This window comes from Herpailurus yagouaroundi, unplaced genomic scaffold, assembly GCF_014898765.1.
Source record: "Herpailurus yagouaroundi ecotype Mexico unplaced genomic scaffold, PumYag 28, whole genome shotgun sequence".
Classification (NCBI taxonomy): domain Eukaryota; kingdom Metazoa; phylum Chordata; class Mammalia; order Carnivora; family Felidae; genus Herpailurus; species Herpailurus yagouaroundi.
In genome coordinates this window covers 75,738,269-75,757,958 of record NW_024412376.1, presented here as the reverse complement: position 1 = coordinate 75,757,958, position 19,690 = coordinate 75,738,269, and the positions used below count along the sequence as shown (strand labels likewise).

General features: G+C 39.6%; 1 protein-coding gene and 1 long non-coding RNA gene across 3 annotated transcripts in view; one reads left to right on the top strand and one right to left on the bottom strand.

Moving 5' to 3' along the window:
* The window catches only part of LRIT3 (leucine rich repeat, Ig-like and transmembrane domains 3), a 24,384-nt gene extending 6,550 nt beyond the window's left edge, over nucleotides 1-17,834 (top strand). The window contains exons 3-4 of the mRNA XM_040476147.1: nucleotides 13,046-13,351; nucleotides 14,721-17,834. Coding sequence (XP_040332081.1) covers nucleotides 13,046-13,351; nucleotides 14,721-15,877 — 1,463 coding nt within the window. The 3' untranslated portion in view covers nucleotides 15,878-17,834. The remainder of the gene's footprint in view (nucleotides 1-13,045; nucleotides 13,352-14,720) is intronic.
* Nucleotides 1-19,690, bottom strand: part of LOC121031030 (uncharacterized) — a 66,654-nt gene that overhangs the window by 23,897 nt on the left and 23,067 nt on the right. The gene's annotated exons all lie outside the window — the stretch shown is intronic.

Here is a 19,690-nt window from a genome sequence, read left to right as displayed (position 1 = left end):
AATACAATACAATACAATACAATACAATACAATACAATACAATACAAATAAATAAAACGTGCAAAGAAAAAAATTTAAAAATACACTAGCTGGGGGCGCCTGGGTGGCTCAGTCGGTTGAGTGTCCGACTTCGGCTCAGGTCATGATCTCACGGTCCGTGAGTTCAAGCCCTGCGTGGGGCTCTGTGCTGACTGCTCAGAGCCTGGAGCCTGTTTCAGATTCTGTGTCTCCCTCTCTCTCTGACCCTCCCCCGTTCATGATCTGTCTCTCTCTGTCTCAAGTTCTGCTTTGGTCATGCATTGCTTTTATAATAGTGATGATAATGATAATAAATAACAAAAGATATTTTTGAAACATGCCCAACCATATGTGGCCGCTGATCTTAGCAAAATCATAGCCTGTTATGTAACAAAAGGGGAAAGAAATGCTCTCCTCTAATAAGAAGACTGGCTCGGGGCACCTGGGTGGCTCAGTCAGTTAAGCATTTGACTTCGGCTCAGGTCACGATCTCCTGGTTCGTGGGCTTGAGCCCCACGTCGGGCTCTGTGCTGACAGCTGAGAGCCTGGAGCCTGCTTCAGATTCTGTGTCTCCCTCTCTCTCTGCTCCTCCTCCGCTCATGCTCTCTCTCTGTCTCTCAAAAATGAATAAATGTTAAAAAAAATTAGAAAAAAAAAAAAAGACTGGCTCATGTGTGTGAATCACACACAGAAAACTCGGTGTTTTTCATCTGGAAAATGGAGATAGGAGGACTCACTCCCTCTTTTCTGACTCATAAGACTGTAATGAGAATATTATAAAATATTTTATGTGACAGTTCTTTAGAATATGAGGTGGACAGTCTCTGAGGTTATAATTTTAGATCAACAATAATCCGCAACAGCTGTGACTGAGATAGATGTGTCTTATAAAGAAAGACTCCTCTATTTTGGCTTTTTCTGTTATTTTAACTATATTGGAGTCTTCTAATTTCGTCATTAAAATATGGTGGTGAGAACCAGTTCTAGCTTTTCTAGAACTCAGGTTTTAACTGTAGCAATTATATCTTTCCAAGTACCCTCTAGAATTTACTTTTCTATTATTATGGTGGAACACATTCTGCTTTTATTTGTTATTGTACCGTGTTCATTATTGTTAGCAGACAGTGGTTCTGTTTGTAACCATAATAGTAATAGGTAATATTGATGGAGTGCTTACTCAAGGCCAAGTCTCGTTCTTATACTTTACATATATAACTTCTTCCAGTCTCACGTTAACCCTGTATTAAGTATCATTTCATCCCCATTTTACAGAAGAATTGAGACACAAGGTAAGCCACAAGCCCAAATTTACTCATCATACTCATGGAGCTGGGGTGTGAATACAGGCTGTTTGGCTCCAGAACCCATGTGCTTCCACACTCTTTTGTAATGTATTGTATGTATTAACACTAGAGTTAGTTTCCTCACGTATGCATTACTATCTCTTTAAATCATATATTTATTTAATATAAAAAATTAGGGAGAGGTTTTTCCATGACTCTTCTTTCTACATGAGTAAAAATATCAGCTTAATCAAATTATCCTCTAATGTATCATAAAAACATAAACAAGTGTCTTGCAAGTAAACATTTAAGTGAACTGTGAAACTAGATTGGAGTTTTGATTTGCAATACAGATAAATTTCCATGGTCTCTTTCTCCAGAATAGACAAATATTTACACAGGCAGACTGTGAGGCTCCACACTCTTTGTCTTGGAGGAAAAAGCTTACAGTAGGAGAGGATATAAAATGCTTTTCTGGGTGCTTTTTACTGGCACCCAAATTTTCTCAATTGCATACATAAGCTCTTCTCCAGATTAGAATTAAGTTTGCCTGAAGGGCAGCGGCCACATGAGTATTCCCACAAAATTTTCTAAAATGGCATTAATTTAATTCAACAAATACCTGTCAGTCCCTGCTGGTATGCTTGTTCTTTGCTAGGCACCAAGGAGACAAATCCACGCAATTAAGGCTGACTCCTTGCTAGGTGCTCTTCTAAGGACTCCCTGGCAGTATCTCAGCCTTCAGGACAATACCATAAAGTGGGTCTGTATTACCACCTTTTTACAGCTGGTGGAGAGGCAGTCAAGCTTCAAGTTCAGTTTATCTCCAGAGATATCATTCTTTTGTTTTTCAAACCTTTTCTAAATTGAGGAGTTGAAGTATAACTTACATACCATGGATCTTAAATACACAACTTAGAAAATGATGATAAATGCCATACCTCCACAGAACCCACACCCTCACCAAGATACGGAATAATTTTATCACACTGGAAAAGTTCCCCTTTGTCTTTTTTCAGTCAATCTCCTCCATTCCAAGCAACCACTATTTTTTTTTTCTTTTTAAAAAATTTTTAATGTTTATCCTCAAAGGAGAGAGATACAGAGCGTGAGCAAGGAGAAGCAGAGGCAGAGGGAGACACAGAAGCCGAAGTAGGCTCCAGGCTCCGAGCTGTCAGCACAGAGCCCCATGTGGGGCTTGAATCCATAAACCATGAGATCATGACCTGAGCCGAAGTCGGACACTTAACTGACTGAGCCACGCAGGTGCCCCTTCCACTATTTTTATTTCTATCACAGTAGGTTAATTTTGTTTGCCCTAGAATTTTATGTAAATGGAATCATCTAAAATACACTCTTATGCCTGGCTTCTTTCATTTAGCATTATTGTTCTTGAGATTCATCCGCGTCGCTGCATGTACGGATAGTTCCTTTTGCTGAGTCATACTCAATTTTATGAATGTATGAATTGTTTATCCTTTCTCCTGTTTTTGGACACATGGGCTCTTACCAGTTTTTAGCTATTATGAATTAAGCTGCTCTTATCATTTTTATGCAAAGGTTTTTGTGGCACCTATTTTCTATTTCTCTTGGATAAATTCCCAGGATTGAAATTGCTAGGTCCTAAGATGACTATATAACTCCTTAAAAAACTGCCAATTTTCCAGAGGTTGTACCATTTTACACCCCCACTAGCACTGTGTAACAGTCTACTTGCTCCATATCCTCACCAACACTTGATGTTATCAGTCTTTTTCATTTCAGTCATTTCCTAGGGGTGGGTGGTCAGGGAGTGATTTCGCATTGTGATTTTAATTTGCATTTCCCTGATGACTAATGGCATTGACCATGTTTTCATTGGGCCATTGGTCATTGCTGTATTCCTTTATGCCAATATACAATTTTTAAAAGTCATTTTCTTTTTAGTATTGAATACAAGCCTTTTGTCAATTATATGTATTATTAATATTGTCTCCAAGTCTGTAGTTTGTTTATTCATTTTCTTCATGGTGTCTTTGGTAAGAAACTTTTAAATTTTAGTGACGTCTGATTTACCAGCTTTTTCTTTTATAGTTAGTGCCTTTTGTGTCTCATCTAAGAAATATTTGTCTTCCTATAAGTCACAGAAATATTCTGTTTTCCTTATAGTTTTAACTATTATGTTCAGTCTCTGGCTTTATATTCTTGGCTATTATGCTTATGACTGTGGTCCATCTCAAATAATCTTTGAGTGTAGTGTGAGGTAGGGGTTGAGGTTTTTTCCAAACAGATGTCCAGTTGTTCCAGCACCCATCTGTTGAAAAGACTTTACTTTCCCCCTTGAATTGTTAGACACTACTGTCATTACAAAACGGACTAAGGCATGGTCTTTGCTTTCAAGAGCTTATAGAATAACTTTGGTACAAGAATTTATTGCTGACTTTTCACACACACACAAAATAGCACAATTAATTCAACTACTGTGATAAATGGAAAACATTATCCTTTTAGAAAAGGAATAAGGCAAAGTTGGCTTGCCCCATCCAAGAATAGTTACATAAACTAAATTAATTAATGCAAATTACTGTGACTGTGGTGGGTGTGTTGCCTTGAAGGAATGCAGTGCAAATAACAGTTTAACTTCAGGGAGTTCTTGTACCTTTGTCCCCCAAAGGAAAAAAACAAAAAACAAAAAACACAAAACACCTGATGAATGTGTTCAGCACTCAGGTCATTATTATTATTCAGGCTCTAAAAGTTCCTTTGACCTTGGATGTTTCAAATCTAGAATAAACATTATGTTTTTGAGGGATTTAAAATATTTTCCTGTTTTATGTAACTTTTAGACATAACTTTTAGACATAAAAGTAGGATTAATTTTTAAGAGAATTTTGTTTCACCATTAACACATTTTTAGGACAGTTTCGAAGCATGAGTAGACCCGTTAATGTTACAGTTCTTGGATGGTTCCCCATGTAGACATTTGTGCTCCGGACATTGCTGCTTTGACGTGTTTATAGATAACAGCACTATAGCTGCCACCCGGTGGCCCTAAATATTTTTAGGTGATGAAATGAGTTATGGTAGAAGGGGTAGTAGATTAGGAGGCTAAAACATCTGGGATTTAGTCAGGACTCTAAGCTACTTACAGAATCAAGGCAGTAATCTCTTTGTGCTTTAGCATCCTCTGATGTGAGACTTGGAGAATCACACTAGCTTCCTGAGGTCAATATAAGACATACAGTGCTTGGGAATGAGATTTAAAATCAGGATACTGAGGTTCAAATCCTGACTATATTCAGTTGTGTAACGACAGGAAGACCCTTAACCTCTCTGAGTGCTGGCTTTTTCCTCTTTAAAATGATGATGATAAAAAAAAAATAAAATGATGATGATGCTAATATTAAAAAAATTTTTTTTCAACGTTTTTTATTTATTTTTGGGACAAAGAGAGAAAGAGCATGAACGGGGGAGGGGCAGAGAGAGAGGGAGACACAGAATCGGAAACAGGCTCCAGGCTCCGAGCCATCAGCCCAGAGCCCGACGCGGGACTCGAACTCACGGACCGCGAGATCGTGACCTGGCTGAAGTCGGACGCTTAACCGACTGCGCCACCCAGGCGCCCCAATACTAATATTATCTACCTCATGCTATTGTCAGGCTTGAGGTAGACAAATCTTTTAGCATACTTAGCACTGCTGCAAGACAATTTTCCATGGTGTCTCACATTTCTGTCTAGTGAGCAGGGGCACTCACTGCCTTTTGTTCTGAACTATCTTTTTAAGGATGTTTATGTAGAGAACTGCTTTGGAAGGTAAAGATGTATCTCCCTCCAGAGCAAAGGGTAGGCATGTTTACTGCCCAGTATAAGGGAGATAATAACGTCTTCCTCCAGATCTCCTTCATCTCTGACCAGAAGTCTTATGTCTTCTGCCAACTGGTCACCCTAAAGTTGGATAAAACTCAGACCCTTTACAATTCTTGACAAGTACAATATTTGTCATACAGGAAACAATAACTGTCAACTTGTTTTGTTATTCTTTTATAAAGCAAAAATTTAGCATAACAAGTGTTTTGAGAGCAAAAAGTATTATCCACATGTTAATTGTTACAGGACAGAATGAATTTGATGTTTGCTGGCAAGTTGGATATTAGAGAACTGGTCATAGATTCACAGGACTAAATGTAAGAGGAAGAAGTTCAAGATAATTCATCCATGGAAGAAGTGAAATTTCTAAGATAGAAGATAAAAAAACTGTACATTTTTATAAATTCTGGCAGAAAAATATGAACCACTCATGAAGTGCTATTCTAATAAAAATAGACATAAAGAGACATAAATAGAATTTATGAATGAAGTTAAATCTCCTAACATGGTTAGAATGTTTAAAGATTATGATTGTCTTTTCTCCTTATGAATCAATGTTATAATCCACTCCATTAGTAAAAAGCCACAACCATAAATCTTTTTGAGATAAATCTCTTTCAGCTTTGCACTTTATTTACATGGGACATCACCCTTAATATCATTAGAGAGATTTTTGTCTGACCAAAGGCCCTGAAGCACTACCTGAGATCCTTCTAGGATATTAGCAAATAATTATATACTTTCACTGTCTCTGGATTTGATTTTTGCTCTGAAGCCCTTTCTTAATTTGAGAACTTTGGAGAGGCTGGGTTTAAGAAGCAATTTTATTACTCAACCCAGCAAGTTTTGGCTCCTTTATATTTAGCAGTTCTTCCTTTAGCTGTTGTCTGCCCTTCACATTTTATTTTATTTTATTTATTATTTTTTTTTATATATGAAATTTATTGTCAAATTGGTTTCCATACAACACCCAGTGCTCATCCCAAAAGGTGCCCTCCTCAATACCCATCACCCACCCTCTCCTCCCTCCCACCCCCCATCAACCCTCAGTTTGCTCTCAGTTCTCAACAGTCTCTTATGCTTTGGCTCTCTCCCACTCTAACCTCTTTTTTTTTTTTTTTCCCTTCCCCTCCCCCATGGGTTCCTGTTAAGTTTCTCAGGATCCACATAAGAGTGAAACCATATGGTATCTGTCTTTCTCTGTATGGCTTATTTCACTTAGCATCACACTCTCCAGTTCCATCCACGTTGCTACAAAAGGCCATATTTCATTTTTTCTCATTGCCACGTAGTATTCCATAGTGTATATAAACCACAATTTCTTTATCCATTCATCAGTTGATGGACATTTAGGCTCTTTCCATAATTTGGCTATTGTTGAGAGTGCTGCTATGAACATTGGGGTACAAGTGCCCCTATGCATCAGTACTCCTGTGTCCCTTGGATAAATTCCTAGCAGTGCTATTGCTGGGTCATAGGGTAGGTCTATTTTTAATTTTCTGAGGAACCTCCACACTGCTTTCCAGAGTGGCTGCACCAATTTGCATTCCCACCAACAGTGCAAGAGGGTTCCCGTTTCTCCACATCCTCTCCAGCATCTATAGTCTCCTGATTTGTTCATTTTGGCCACTCTGACTGGCGTGAGGTGATACCTGAGTGTGGCTTTGATTTGTATTTCCCTGATAAGGAGCGACGCTGAACATCTTTTCATGTGCCTGTTGGCCATCCGGATGTCTTCTTTAGAGAAGTGTCTATTCATGTTTTCTGCCCATTTCTTCACTGGGTTATTTGCTTTTCGGGTGTGGAGTTTGGTGAGCTCTTTATAGATTTTGGATACTAGCCCTTTGTCCGATATGTCATTTGCAAATATCTTTTCCCATTCCGTTGGTTGCCTTTTGGTTTTGTTGGTTGTTTCCTTTGCTGTGCAGAAGCTTTTTATCTTCATAAGGTCCCAGTAATTCACTTTTGCTTTTAATTCCCTTGCCTTTGGGGATGTGTCGAGTAAGAGATTGCTACGGCTGAGGTCAGAGAGGTCTTTTCCTGCTTTCTCCTCTAAGGTTTTGATGGTTTCCTGTCTCACATTCAAGTCCTTTATCCATTTTGAGTTTATTTTTGTGAATGGTGTGAGAAAGTGGTCTAGTTTCAACCTTCTGCATGTTGCTGTCCAGTTCTCCCAGCACCATTTGTTAAAGAGACTGTCTTTTTTCCATTGGATGTTCTTTCCTGCTTTGTCAAAGATGAGCTGGCCATACGTTTGTGGGTCTAGTTCTGGGGTTTCTATTCTATTCCATTGGTCTATGTGTCTGTTTTTGTGCCAATACCATGCTGTCTTGATGATGACAGCTTTGTAGTAGAGGCTAAAGTCTGGGATTGTGATGCCTCCTGCTTTGGTCTTCTTCTTCAAAATTACTTTGGCTATTCGGGGCCTTTTGTGTTTCCATATGAATTTTAGGATTGCTTGTTCTAGTTTTGAGAAGAATGCTGGTGCAATTTTGATTGGGATTGCATTGAATGTGTAGATAGCTTTGGGTAGTATTGACATTTTGACAATATTTATTCTTCCAATCCATCAGCAGGGAATGTCTTTCCATTTCTTTAAATCTTCTTCAATTACCTTCATAAGCTTTCTATAGTTTTCAGCATACAGATCCTTTACATCTTTGGTTAGATTTATTCCTAGGTATTTTATGCTTCTTGGTGCAATTGTGAATGGGATCAGTTTCCTTATTTGTCTTTCTGTTGCTTCATTGTTAGTGTATAAGAATGCAACTGATTTCTGTATATTGATTTTGTATCCTGCAACTTTGCTGAATTCATGTATCAGTTCTAGCAGACTTTTGGTGGAGTCTGTCAGATTTTCCATGTATAATATCATGTCATCTGCAAAAAGCGAAAGCTTGACTTCATCTTTGCCAATTTTGATGCCTTTGATTTCCTTTTGTTGTCTGATTGCTGATGCTAGAACTTCCAGCACTATGTTAAACAACAGCGGTGAGAGTGGGCATCCCTGTCGTGTTCCTGATCTCAGGGAAAAAGCTCTCAGTTTTTCCCCATTGAGGATGATGTTAGCTGTGGGCTTTTCATAAATGGCTTTTATGATCTTTAAGTATGTTCCTTCTATCCCGACTTTCTCAAGGGTTTTTATTAAGAAAGGGTGCTGGATTTTGTCAAAGGCCTTTTCTGCATCGATTGACAGGATCATATGGTTTTTCTCTTTTTTTTTGTTAATGTGATGTATCACGTTGATTGATTTGCGAATGTTGAACCAGCCCTGCATCCCAGGAATGAATCCCACTTGATTATGGTGAACAATTCTTTTTATATGCCGTTGAATTCGATTTGCTAGTATCTTATTGAGAATTTTGGCATCCGTATTCATCAGGGATATTGGCCTGTAGTTCTCTTTTTTTACTGGGTCTCTGTCTGGTTTAGGAATCAAAGTAATACTGGCTTCATAGAATGAGTCTGGAAGTTTTCCTTCCCTTTCTATTTCTTGGAATAGCTTGAGAAGGATAGGTATTATCTCTGCTTTAAACGTCTGGTAGAACTCCCCTGGGAAGCCATCTGGTCCTGGACTCTTATTTGTTGGGAGATTTTTGATAACCGATTCAATTTCTTCGCTGGTGATGGGTCTGTTCAAGCTTTCTATTTCCTCCTGATTGAGTTTTGGAAGAGTGTGGGCGTTCAGGAATTTGTCCATTTCTTCCAGGTTGTCCAATTTGTTGCCATATAATTTTTCATAGTATTCCCTGATAATTGTTTGTATCTCTGAGGGATTGGTTGTAATAATTCCATTTTCATTCATGATTTTATCTATTTGGGTCATCTCCCGTTTCTTTTTGAGAAGCCTGGCTAGAGGTGCGTCAATTTTGTTTATTTTTTCAAAAAACCAACTCTTGGTTTCGTTGATCTGCTCTACAGTTTTTTTAGATTCTATATTGTTTATTTCTGCTCTGATCTTTATTATTTCTCTTCTTCTGCTGGGTTTAGGCTGCCTTTGCTGTTCTGCTTCTATTTCCTTTAGGTGTGCTGTTAGATTTTGTATTTGGGATTTTTCTTGTTTCTGGAGATAGGCCTGGATTGCAATGTATTTTCCTCTCAGGACTGCCTTCGCTGCGTCCCAAAGCGTTTGGATTGTTGTATTTTCATTTTCGTTTGTTTCCATATATTTTTAAATTTCTTCTCGAATTGCCTGGTTGACCCACTCATTCGTTAGTAGGGTGTTCTTTAACCTCCATGCTTTTGGAGGTTTCCCAGACTTTTTTCTGTGGTTGATTTCAAGCTTCATAGCATTGTGGTCTGAAAGTATGCATGGTATGATTTCAATTCTTGTAAACTTATGAAGGGCTGTTTTGTGACCCAGTATATGATCTATCTTGGAGAATGTTCCATGTGCACTCGAGAAGAAAGTATATTCTGTTGCTTTGGGATGCAGAGTTCTAAATATATCTGTCAAGTCCATCTGATCCAATGTCTCATTCGGGGCCCTTGTTTCTTTATTGACCGTGTGTCTAGATGATCTATCCATTTCTGTAAGTGGGGTGTTAAAGTCCCCTGCAATGACCACATTCTTATCAATAAGGTTGCTTGTGTTTATGAGTAACTGTTTTATATATTTGGGCGCTCCGGTATTCGGCGCATAGACATTTATAATTGTTAGCTCTTCCTGATGGATAGACCCGGTCACTATTATATAATGTCCTTCTTCATCTCTTGTTACAGCCTTTAATTTAAAGTCTAGTTTGTCTGATATAAGTATGGCTACTCCAGCTTTCTTTTGGCTTCCAGTAGCATGATAAATAGTTCTCCATCCCCTCACTCTCAATCTAAAGGTGTCCTCAGGTCTAAAATGAGTCTCTTGTAGACAGCAAATAGATGGGTCTTGTTTTTTTATCCATTCTGATACCCTATGTCTTTTGGTTGGCGCATTTAATCCATTTACATTCAGTGTTATTATAGAAAGATATGGGTTTAGAGTCATTGTGATGTCTGTATGTTTTATGCTTGTAGTGACGTCTCTGGTACTTTGTCTCACAGGGTCCCCCTTAGGATCTCTTGTAGGGCTGGTTTAGTGGTGACAAATTCCTTCAGTTTTTGTTTGTTTGGGAAGACCTTTATCTCTCCTTCTATTCTAAATGACAGGCTTGCTGGATAAAGGATTCTCGGCTGCATATTTTTTCTGTCTAGCAAACTGAAAATCTCGTGCCAACTCTTTCTGGCCTGCCAAGTTTCAAAAGAGAGATCAGTCACGAGTCTTATAGGTCTCCCTTTATATGTGAGGGCACGTTTACCCCTTGCTGCTTTCAGAATTTTCTCTTTATCCTTGTATTTTGCCAGTTTCACTATGATATGTCGTGCAGAAGATCGATTCAAGTTACGTCTGAAGGGAGTTCTCTGTGCCTCTTGGATTTCAATGCCTTTTTCCTTCCCCACTTCAGGGAAGTTCTCAGCTATTATTTCTTCAAGTACCCCTTCAGCACCTTTCCCTCTCTCTTCCTCCTCTGGGATACCAATGATGCGTATATTATTTCTTTTTAGTGTATCACTTAGTTCTCTAATTTTCCCCTCATACTCCTGGATTTTTTTATCTCTCTTTTTCTCAGCTTCCTCTTTTTCCATAACTTTATCTTCTAGTTCACCTATTCTCTCCTCTGCCTCTTCAATCCGAGCCGTGGTGGTTTCCATTTTGTTATGCATTTCATTTAAAGCGTTTTTCAGCTCCTCGTGACTGTTCCTTAGTCCCTTGATCTCTGTAGCAAGAGATTCTCTGCTGTCAGCTATACTGTTTTCAAGCCCAGCGATTAATTTTATGACTATTATTCTAAATTCACTTTCTGTTATATTATTTAAATCCTTTTTGATCAGCTCATTAGCTGTTGTTATTTCCTGGAGATTCTTCTGAGGGGAATTCTTCCGCTTGGTCATTTTGGATAGTCCCTGGCGTGGTGAGGACCTGCAGGGCACTTCCCCTGTGCTGTGGTGTATAACTGGAGTTGGTGGGCGGAGCCGCAGTCAGACCTGATGTCTGCCCCCATCCCACCGCTGGGGCCACAGTCAGACTGGTGCGTGCCTTCTCTTCCCCTCTCCTAGGGGCGGGATTCACTGTGGGGTGGGGTGGCCTGTCTGGGCTACTTGCACACTGCCAGGCTTGTGATGCTGGGGATCTGGCGTCTTAGCTGGGGTGGGTAGGCAAGGTGCACAGGGGCAGGAGGGGCAGGCTTAGCTTACTTCTCCTTAGGTGATCCACTTCAGGAGGGGCCCTGTGGCAGCGGGAAGGAGTCAGATCCGCTGCCAGAGGTTTGGCTCCGCAGAAGCGCAGAGTTGGGTGTTTGCGCGGAGCGAGCAAGTTCCCTGGCAGGAAGTGGTTCTCTTTGGGATTTTGGCTGGGGGATGGGCGGGGAAGATGGCGCTGGCGAGCGCCTTTGTTCCCCACCAAACTGAGCTCTGTGGTCCCGGGGCTCAGCAGCTTTCCTTCCCTTTGTCCTCCAGCCTTCCCGCTTTCTGAGCAGAGCTGTTAATTTATGACCTCCCAGCTGCTAAGTTGCGCTTGCTGTCGGAACACAGTCCGTCAGGCCCCTCCGCTTTTTGCAAGCCAGACTCGGGGGCTCTGCTTGGCCGGCGAGCCGCCCCTCCGCCCCGGCTCCCTCCCGCCGGTCCGTGGAGCGCGCACCGCCTCGCCGCCCTTCCTACCCTCTTCCGTGGGCCTCTCGTCTGCGCTTGGCTCCGGCGACTCCGTTCTGCTAATCCTCTGGTGGTTTTCTGGGTTATTTAGGCAGGTGTAGGTGGAATCTAAGTGATCAGCAGGACGCGCGGTGAGCCCAGCGTCCTCCTACGCCGCCATCTTCCCGAGAGTCCTGTCCTTCACATTTTACTACGAGCAGCAAGAAGAACCGGGCAGCAGTTTCAACACTCCGTGTGGAAGGAAATATCAATGGCTGGAACATTCATTTCCTTGAATGTGTTTTCTCCTTTCCATGTTTACCACAGGTGGCAGTGTTTCTAAACTTTCTGCCACTCCATAAAAGGGTCTCCTTTCTTCTGGTTTCCAATAGTTACATTTTCCTCACTTGCCTTTAAAGCTCTCACAGACACTCTTCTTGAAGGCCAAAGCATGTCTGCTAACAGTTCTGAAAGCTGAGGCAGTCCTCCAACTGGAGGCTGTCAGCTAACTCTATTCCTTGCTGCTGCTTCTCTCTTGAAGGGGGATTTGGGTAGGGCACCTGTACGGCCCCCGTGCATGGCATTCATGGCAAGCTCTGTTCCAGCCTCTCCCAGTCTCCAGTCTTATCTCCTGACATCTCCTGCATCTCACTCTACATGCTACACAGAACTTGTCCTCCAAAGGTCTTCACATCACGCAAACCCAAGACACAGTGCAGGCAGAGTTAGGTGTCTCTCTACACCCTCCAATACCTACGGTAATAGAAGTACTTTCGTAACATGCTAGAAATATCTTTATTAGTGTATTTATAGTATTCTGTGGTACTTGGATTAGAATCTTGGCTCAGATGCTGATTAGCTATGTGGCCTTGGTCAAATCATTTGATTTCTCTATATCTCAGCTTCTTCATTTTTGAAATGAGGACACTAATACTCTTCTTCATAGGATTTTTGGGATTAAATAATAGAGGTACATCCTTAGAACAGAGACCTGTACAGAGTAAATGCTCAGTAAATGTTGGCTACAATCATTAATGGTCGGAAATGACAGGCTATGTTCATTCAGGTAGCCAGATTGTAGGGCAAAACTGACAGAGAGGTGACTCCCCTTTCATCTCTCAAAGCACTTCTGTTTTTAGGGAGACAGCGCAAATGCTTGCTTGCCCAAGTGACTATGATGTAAACTGAAGTCATCTGTTGATAACCTTTATCAATCTTTTCCTCCCTTCTGGTCTAGGTCTGCAGGACAACCCTTGGTTCTGTGACTGTCACATTTCTAAAATGATCGAATTGTCAAAAGTTGCTGACCCTGCTGTAGTGCTTCTTGATCCACTGATGATATGTAGTGAACCTGAGCGCCTGACAGGGATTCTATTTCAGCGGGCTGAGTTGGAACAGTGTTTGAAGCCATCAGTGATGACGTCGGCCACCCAGATCACATCTGCTCTGGGCAGTAATGTTCTGCTGCGGTGTGATGCTACTGGCCAGCCTACTCCACAGCTCACGTGGACCAGATCTGACAGCTCACCAGTTAATTATACAGGTATTTTCTTAATTTAGGCCTATAAAACAAGTTTGCAAAGGTCTAATTGAAACTCATGGTTTTGTGTGATTTGAAATTGGCTAGTTAATTCTAATAAAATACACCAAAATTATTGGGTGAAAGGACTTTGAAAAGTTCATTTTATTCGTTAATCTTTTCCTCAGTTTATCTGACTAACTACGTAGATGAAATTAGATAATCTGATTTTTAGACAGAAACAACATGATCCAATGGATGGATGACTGCAAATAAGGCCTTTGTCTTGCTGCATCATCTTGGGATATGGATCACTTTCAAATGTATATCTATTACAGTTTTCTTTAAAAAAGATTTTAATATAGGTTTCCCATTTTTGAATGAGTATTCAAATCATTATTTAAATTACATGCAAACCTTATTATGAAACAAAAAGTATATAATTTTTAGAAAAATTGGTTACATAGACTTTTCAGATCCTACTCTGACCAACTCAGTGCTTTGGCTTTAGTTTCAGTAGTGATATTCTGATTAATTAGAGTGATATATTTTAAAAACTCACTGAAGCTAAATGTAAATCAAGATAGAAATAAAGAAACCTGATGGAATAAAAAATAGCTAAGGCCTAATATTCTTATAAATAGACAGTAAAAGGCCCACAGCTTAAGGTAGCAAGCTAAATTCTGGGATCCTAGGATAGTGCTCACTGCATTATTATTCTTCATAAAGATTCAGAAACCAAGACAGAATGGTAATATGTTAGATTTTAGTCTTTAGGAAAGTAAAATTCCAATTTTGCAAAAACTGTATATTATTCTGCAAATAATAGAATCCATGGTTTACTAATTTATTTAGATTAACTATAAAATGAAAGATTGAGAATACTAATTTTGACTCCTCTATGCCAGAAAGTTATCTGCTATGCCAGCCGCCTATGTAGATAGATAGCATTTTATTACAATGAAAAAATATCTTGGGAAATATTTAAGTAAGATCTTATAATAACCATTTCATAGTGAGTTAAAATTGGAAACGATCTTTGAGACCACTTTGTCTTCTCTTATTTTAAAAATATAGTAACAGAGGCTTAAAGACACCAATTGACTTGTCTGAAATCAAACACTAATTCATGGACTAACGTTTACTAAAACCAAGTCTCCCAATTCATAGCCCCCCATGTCTTTTTAAAATACCATTCCCCATATAGACCTCATGGAACCCAGCATATCAAAGACCTCCATGTAGACAATTTACAGAACTTATCACCTGCCATCAGAGATTTGCAGTGTGCCATTTCCCTCTTGGTTTATGTGAAAGGGATACATGTAGAACCAGATAGGTTGGCATGTTGCTTGAGTTTTTCCTCACAGAGTATATATATTTTTTCTTACAGTAATTCAGGAATCTCCAGGAGAAGGAGTCAGATGGTCCATAATAAGTTTGACAGGCATTTCATACAAGGATGCTGGGGATTACAAATGTAAGGCCAAAAATTTGGCTGGGATGTCAGAAGCTGTGGTTACTGTGACAGTGGTTGGTGTTGTCACAACCACGGTATTATCAGACACCTCTGAAAGAACTGGAGATCACCTTGAGCAAAGAGCCCAGCCAGGATCTAGATCTACATCCATACCTGGTTCACTGTCATCTCCTTGGTCCTCTAACTCATCTTCTTCCCCTGCTTCTTCCATTTTTCTTTCTACTTCTACTTCCTCTCCTCCCTCCACTGCTTTCTTCTCCTTATCTCCTTTCCTCTCCTCCATTGCATCTTCAATCACAACTCTAAGCACCAGAATTTCAACAAAGCCCACCATGGCCAGCCAGCAGTCATTCCAGCTCCGCCCAGATGGGAAAAGAAATGTAAAGGCGGAGATAGGTGGAAGTAAGCTTCCTTCAGCTAGTGCAAGTAAAAATGAAGAGTTGGCGTCATTGGATCAAGCAATGCCAATGGAGACAAATACCACAATAGAAAATCTCAGAGTAGTCAGTGAGACTGAAGAGAGTGTGACATTGATGTGGAACACTGTCAACACTACACGTAAGTCTGAGGTGACTGTGTTGTATTCCAAGTATGGTGAGAAGGACCTGCTGCTGCTGAATGCAGACTCCAGCAAGGACCAAGTAACCATAGATGGCTTGGAGCCTGGCAGGCAGTATATAGCATGCGTCTGTCCAAAGGGAGTGCCTCCCCAGAAGGACCAATGTATCACTTTTTCTGTTGACAGAGTCGAAGAAGAAGGTGATTCTCAAGTGTCTTTCCTTATCGTGGTGAGCGGTACTGCCTGTGTTGTTGTCTTGCCATTGATATTTTTCCTGTTGTACAAAGTTTGTAAACTGCAATGTGGGTCAGAATCCTTCTGGGAAGATGATTTGGCAAAAGAGACTTATATTCAATTTGAGACCCTGTCCCCCAGGTCTCAAAGTATAGGGGAACTTTGGACACGAAGGCACAGAGATGATTCTGAAAAATTGCTGCTTTGTTCTAGGTCAAGTGTGGAATCTCAGGTGACCTTTAAAAGTGAAGGTTTGAGACCAGAGTATTATTGCTAAGGTTTTAAAACTCAGGCACATGTGAAGTCCATAAAATTTCTTCCGCACAATTAAGGATCTGAGGATGTGGTTGACCCTCTGTTTGGATGACTTTTGGACAGATTTTCACATCCTCTATGAAAATCACAAATGGAGTGCTTTTAATTGTGCTTAAAAAAAAATACCATGCGAAGGGCACTTGGCTGGCTGTCAATAGGGCATGTAACTCCTGATCTCAGGGTTGTAAGTTTGAGCCCCATGTTGGGTGTAGAGATTACGTAAAAACTACCATGTGACTTCTGAACTAAAAAGACAAATAGTCTGGGTTTTTGTTATGCGGAAGATGTCCATAGAAATAATGTTTAGGGTACTGCTTAATAAGTTAATAGTATGTTTTAGGATAGTGCTTAGTTCTTCAAAATAAATCCATGTGAGAATAGTTGTCAAAAAGTAAAGTCTGAATTTTAAAAATATAGTTTTCCAAGAAGTAAAGATTAGCATAACCAGGTAAGCCTTGATGTTCATTCATGCTTGAAGTGCTTTATGGCATTTGCTGTGGCTATTTACTGCCATTGTCTACTAGGCGAGAGTGGGAAAGTATAGAATTTTGCATTCATTAAGGTTAAATGTAACCCATTGGAGAGGGAGGGCGCTAGCTCTTGGTACCATTATGCATTACAATACTGTCCGGTTGTATTAATATTGCAAGAAAAAACTTCCCTTATCGTTAGAAACATAGGTATTAGGAAAAATAAGTTTAAAAGGAGGATTGTGAACATAGTAAGTCCATTTCTAAAAATAGTAACCATTGCATTCTAATGCATTTGCTAACAGACTGTATGAATCTTTTTAAAAACATAAGTGCTCATTTTGAAACAATCTCCTTAATATTTTGATATTCACTCTTCTCTTCCCCTCCCTCTTCTCTTTCTCTCCCTCTCCCTTTCTTCCTTCATTTCTTTTTTTTTCCCGTTCTGCTTTGTCAGAAGATATTCAGGTAGTCAAAGGACCACAGCTAAGTTGTTTGTCCTTTGCCAGGTTATATTTTGTTTTGTTTTGTTTTTTAAATATAATTTACTGTCAAGTTAGCTAACACACAGTGTATACAGTGTGCTCTTGGTTTTGGGGGTAGATTCCCATGATTCATCGCTTACATACAACACCCAGTGCTCATCCCAGCAAGTGCCCTCCTCAATGCCCATCACCCATTGCCATGTTATATTTTGATTTCCTGGATAAAGGGAAGAACTCTGAAAATTCTTTTTAGATCTGAAAAGGATGTTTTAGGATCTTGAAGAGCAGCTTCAATGGATTAATTTGGTCAGATTTTCTAGGTCAAAAACATCACAGAAATTGAACTGGAGGGGGGCATATAAATAGATAGGAAAGGGGCGTCACACATAACATTTATGTTTTTTTTTTTTAAAGAAGTTTATCACCTTTACTAAAGATTATATTCCCTTTACATCAGAGATTTTGGAGTACAGAACAGATTTATAAAGGTGTGTCAGGAGTTCTGAAATACCCTGAGAAGCAAGTTCTAAGAAAATCCTGTATTTTTCATAAGGAATAGACAGGCTTTAATGTAACACATTGTGAAAATTATAATACAGGCAGCTGGATAATGAAAAATCATTCATTCCAAATGGCTCTTAATTAAAAAGGAAAAATATTTCTAGTTTAGGAATATTCTGCATATTATGAGGAGACCAGCAAGGATGGATGGCCTGTCCAGAGCTCCCAAATGTCCCCTTCTTGTATAATTTCCTTTCTTTTCCTTCTCTTCCCTTTCCAGCCCATTCTTCTTTGGTGCTTTCATCACTGAGTGCATTGTCTAATCATCTAATGATTTAAAATTTAGTATGAATTGTTAAGATTTGTTAGAAAGATACCTTTTACAGGCAATTTTGTGTTTCACTTCAAGTTGTTGGCTCAACTTATTTTGAATTAATAGATTGCAAAAACTTGCATTTCTTTACTCTAAAGACCTCATGGAGTTCACTGCCATATTTAAAGGGTTCATATAAACAGACTGCCAAAATACCACTACATTAGAAATGATGACTACAGGAGAATGTTACAGATTACTGAGCCAAATGGGACCCAGACTTTACAAAGGTATGTTATTTGTCAAGACAGGAAACTTGGGACACCCTGATAAAGTAAAGTACTGACTTCCCTCGTAGTCAAAATCAAGTGATGAGGTGCCTGAGTGGCTTAGTTGGTTAGGTGTCCAGCTTAGGCCCAGGTCACGATCTCATGGTTTGTCAGTTTGAGCCCGTGTTGGGCTCTCTGTTGTCAGCGTGGAGCCTGCTTCAGATCCTGTGCCTCCCTCTTTCTCTGTCTCTCTCCTATTTGTACTCTCTCAAAAATAAATATTAAAAAAAAAAAACAAGTGAGGCCTACACTTATTTTGACTAATGAGGAAAAGATATTTGCTGGTGTGGAGAAGAGAAAGCACCTCTGTCATCTTCAACTTGGACTTGGTACATGAAGTAAGTCCTAAGTAATCTGTTACTAATAGTGAAAGGACTAAAATTGTAAATAATCTACTTTCTAAAAATACATACATTTGAGTGTAAAGTTATCCTGATAATATCACTGCTCTTATGTTCTTACAAGTATGCTTTCTTCCTTCCTTCTTTCTTTTCTTTTTTTTTTTTTCTTTTTTTTGAGAGAGAGAGAGAGAGAGAGAGAGAGAGAGCAAGCAGGGGAGGGGCAAAGAGAGAGGAAGAGAGCAGGCTCCAAGCTCAGTGTGCAGCCTGATGTGGGGCTCGATCCCATGACCCTGGGATCATGACCTCAGCTGACATCAAGAGTTGGACTCTTAATCAACTGAGCCACCCAGGTGCCCCACAAGTATACTTTCCTGAGTGGGAGAAAAAGGTTGACATGGCAAGCAGCATGGAATCCTATATAATCAGCAGCCTGTTTATCAATGTTACCTTAAGCACTGTGGAGAGTGATCATAACTGATACATAACCAATACACATGACAATTAAATATGATTACAATGTTTTACTTTCAGATAAGATATATTTGAGGTTTGTAAAACTTGGGTAACTGGTGAGGGTGTGTCACATGTGAGACTATAAAAAATGATATGCTATGACATAAAAAATGTTGAGAACTCCAAGCTAATGTTTATTATGGCCAGAAAAGAAAATCCTGGACTTCAGAGTCAGACAAGTGCCCCGGACTTTGGGAAACTTACAAAAAGTTCAAAGAAAAAAAAAATGTTGGCCCACAGACTTGAGTTTCAAAAAGGGAATATGGCTAACAAAGGGAGAATTTAAAAACCCAAAAACTTTTAGCTGAATAATTATGAAATAATTCAAATAAAACAGGAGACAGCTCAGGAAAGCTAAATGGCTGTCTACTAATCTAAAAGTTTAAATCATATATATATATTATGTATGCAAATCTATTATGAAAGTGTCATAAATAAAGGCCCCCAGTAAACTGAGGATCAAAAATATGGTTGACTCGGGGCACCTGGGTGGCTCGCTGGTTAAGCGTCAGACTTCGGATCAGGTCATGATCTCACAGTTTGTGGGTTTGAACCCCGTGTTGGGATCTGTGCTGACAGCTCAGAGCCTGCTTCAAATTCTGTGTCTCCCTCTCTCTGCCCCTCCCTCACTCACACTCTGTCTCTTGCTCTCAAAATATAAATAAAACATGTAAAAAAAATATATATATACATATATGGTTGACTAGAAGAAACTGTAAGGCGTTTTTTGTTGTTAAAAAGAAAAAGGAAATAATAAGTGTACTGTTTAGAGATGATAAGAGAAAGTATATCAGAGAAGTAGCAGAATCATTCAACTCCTATT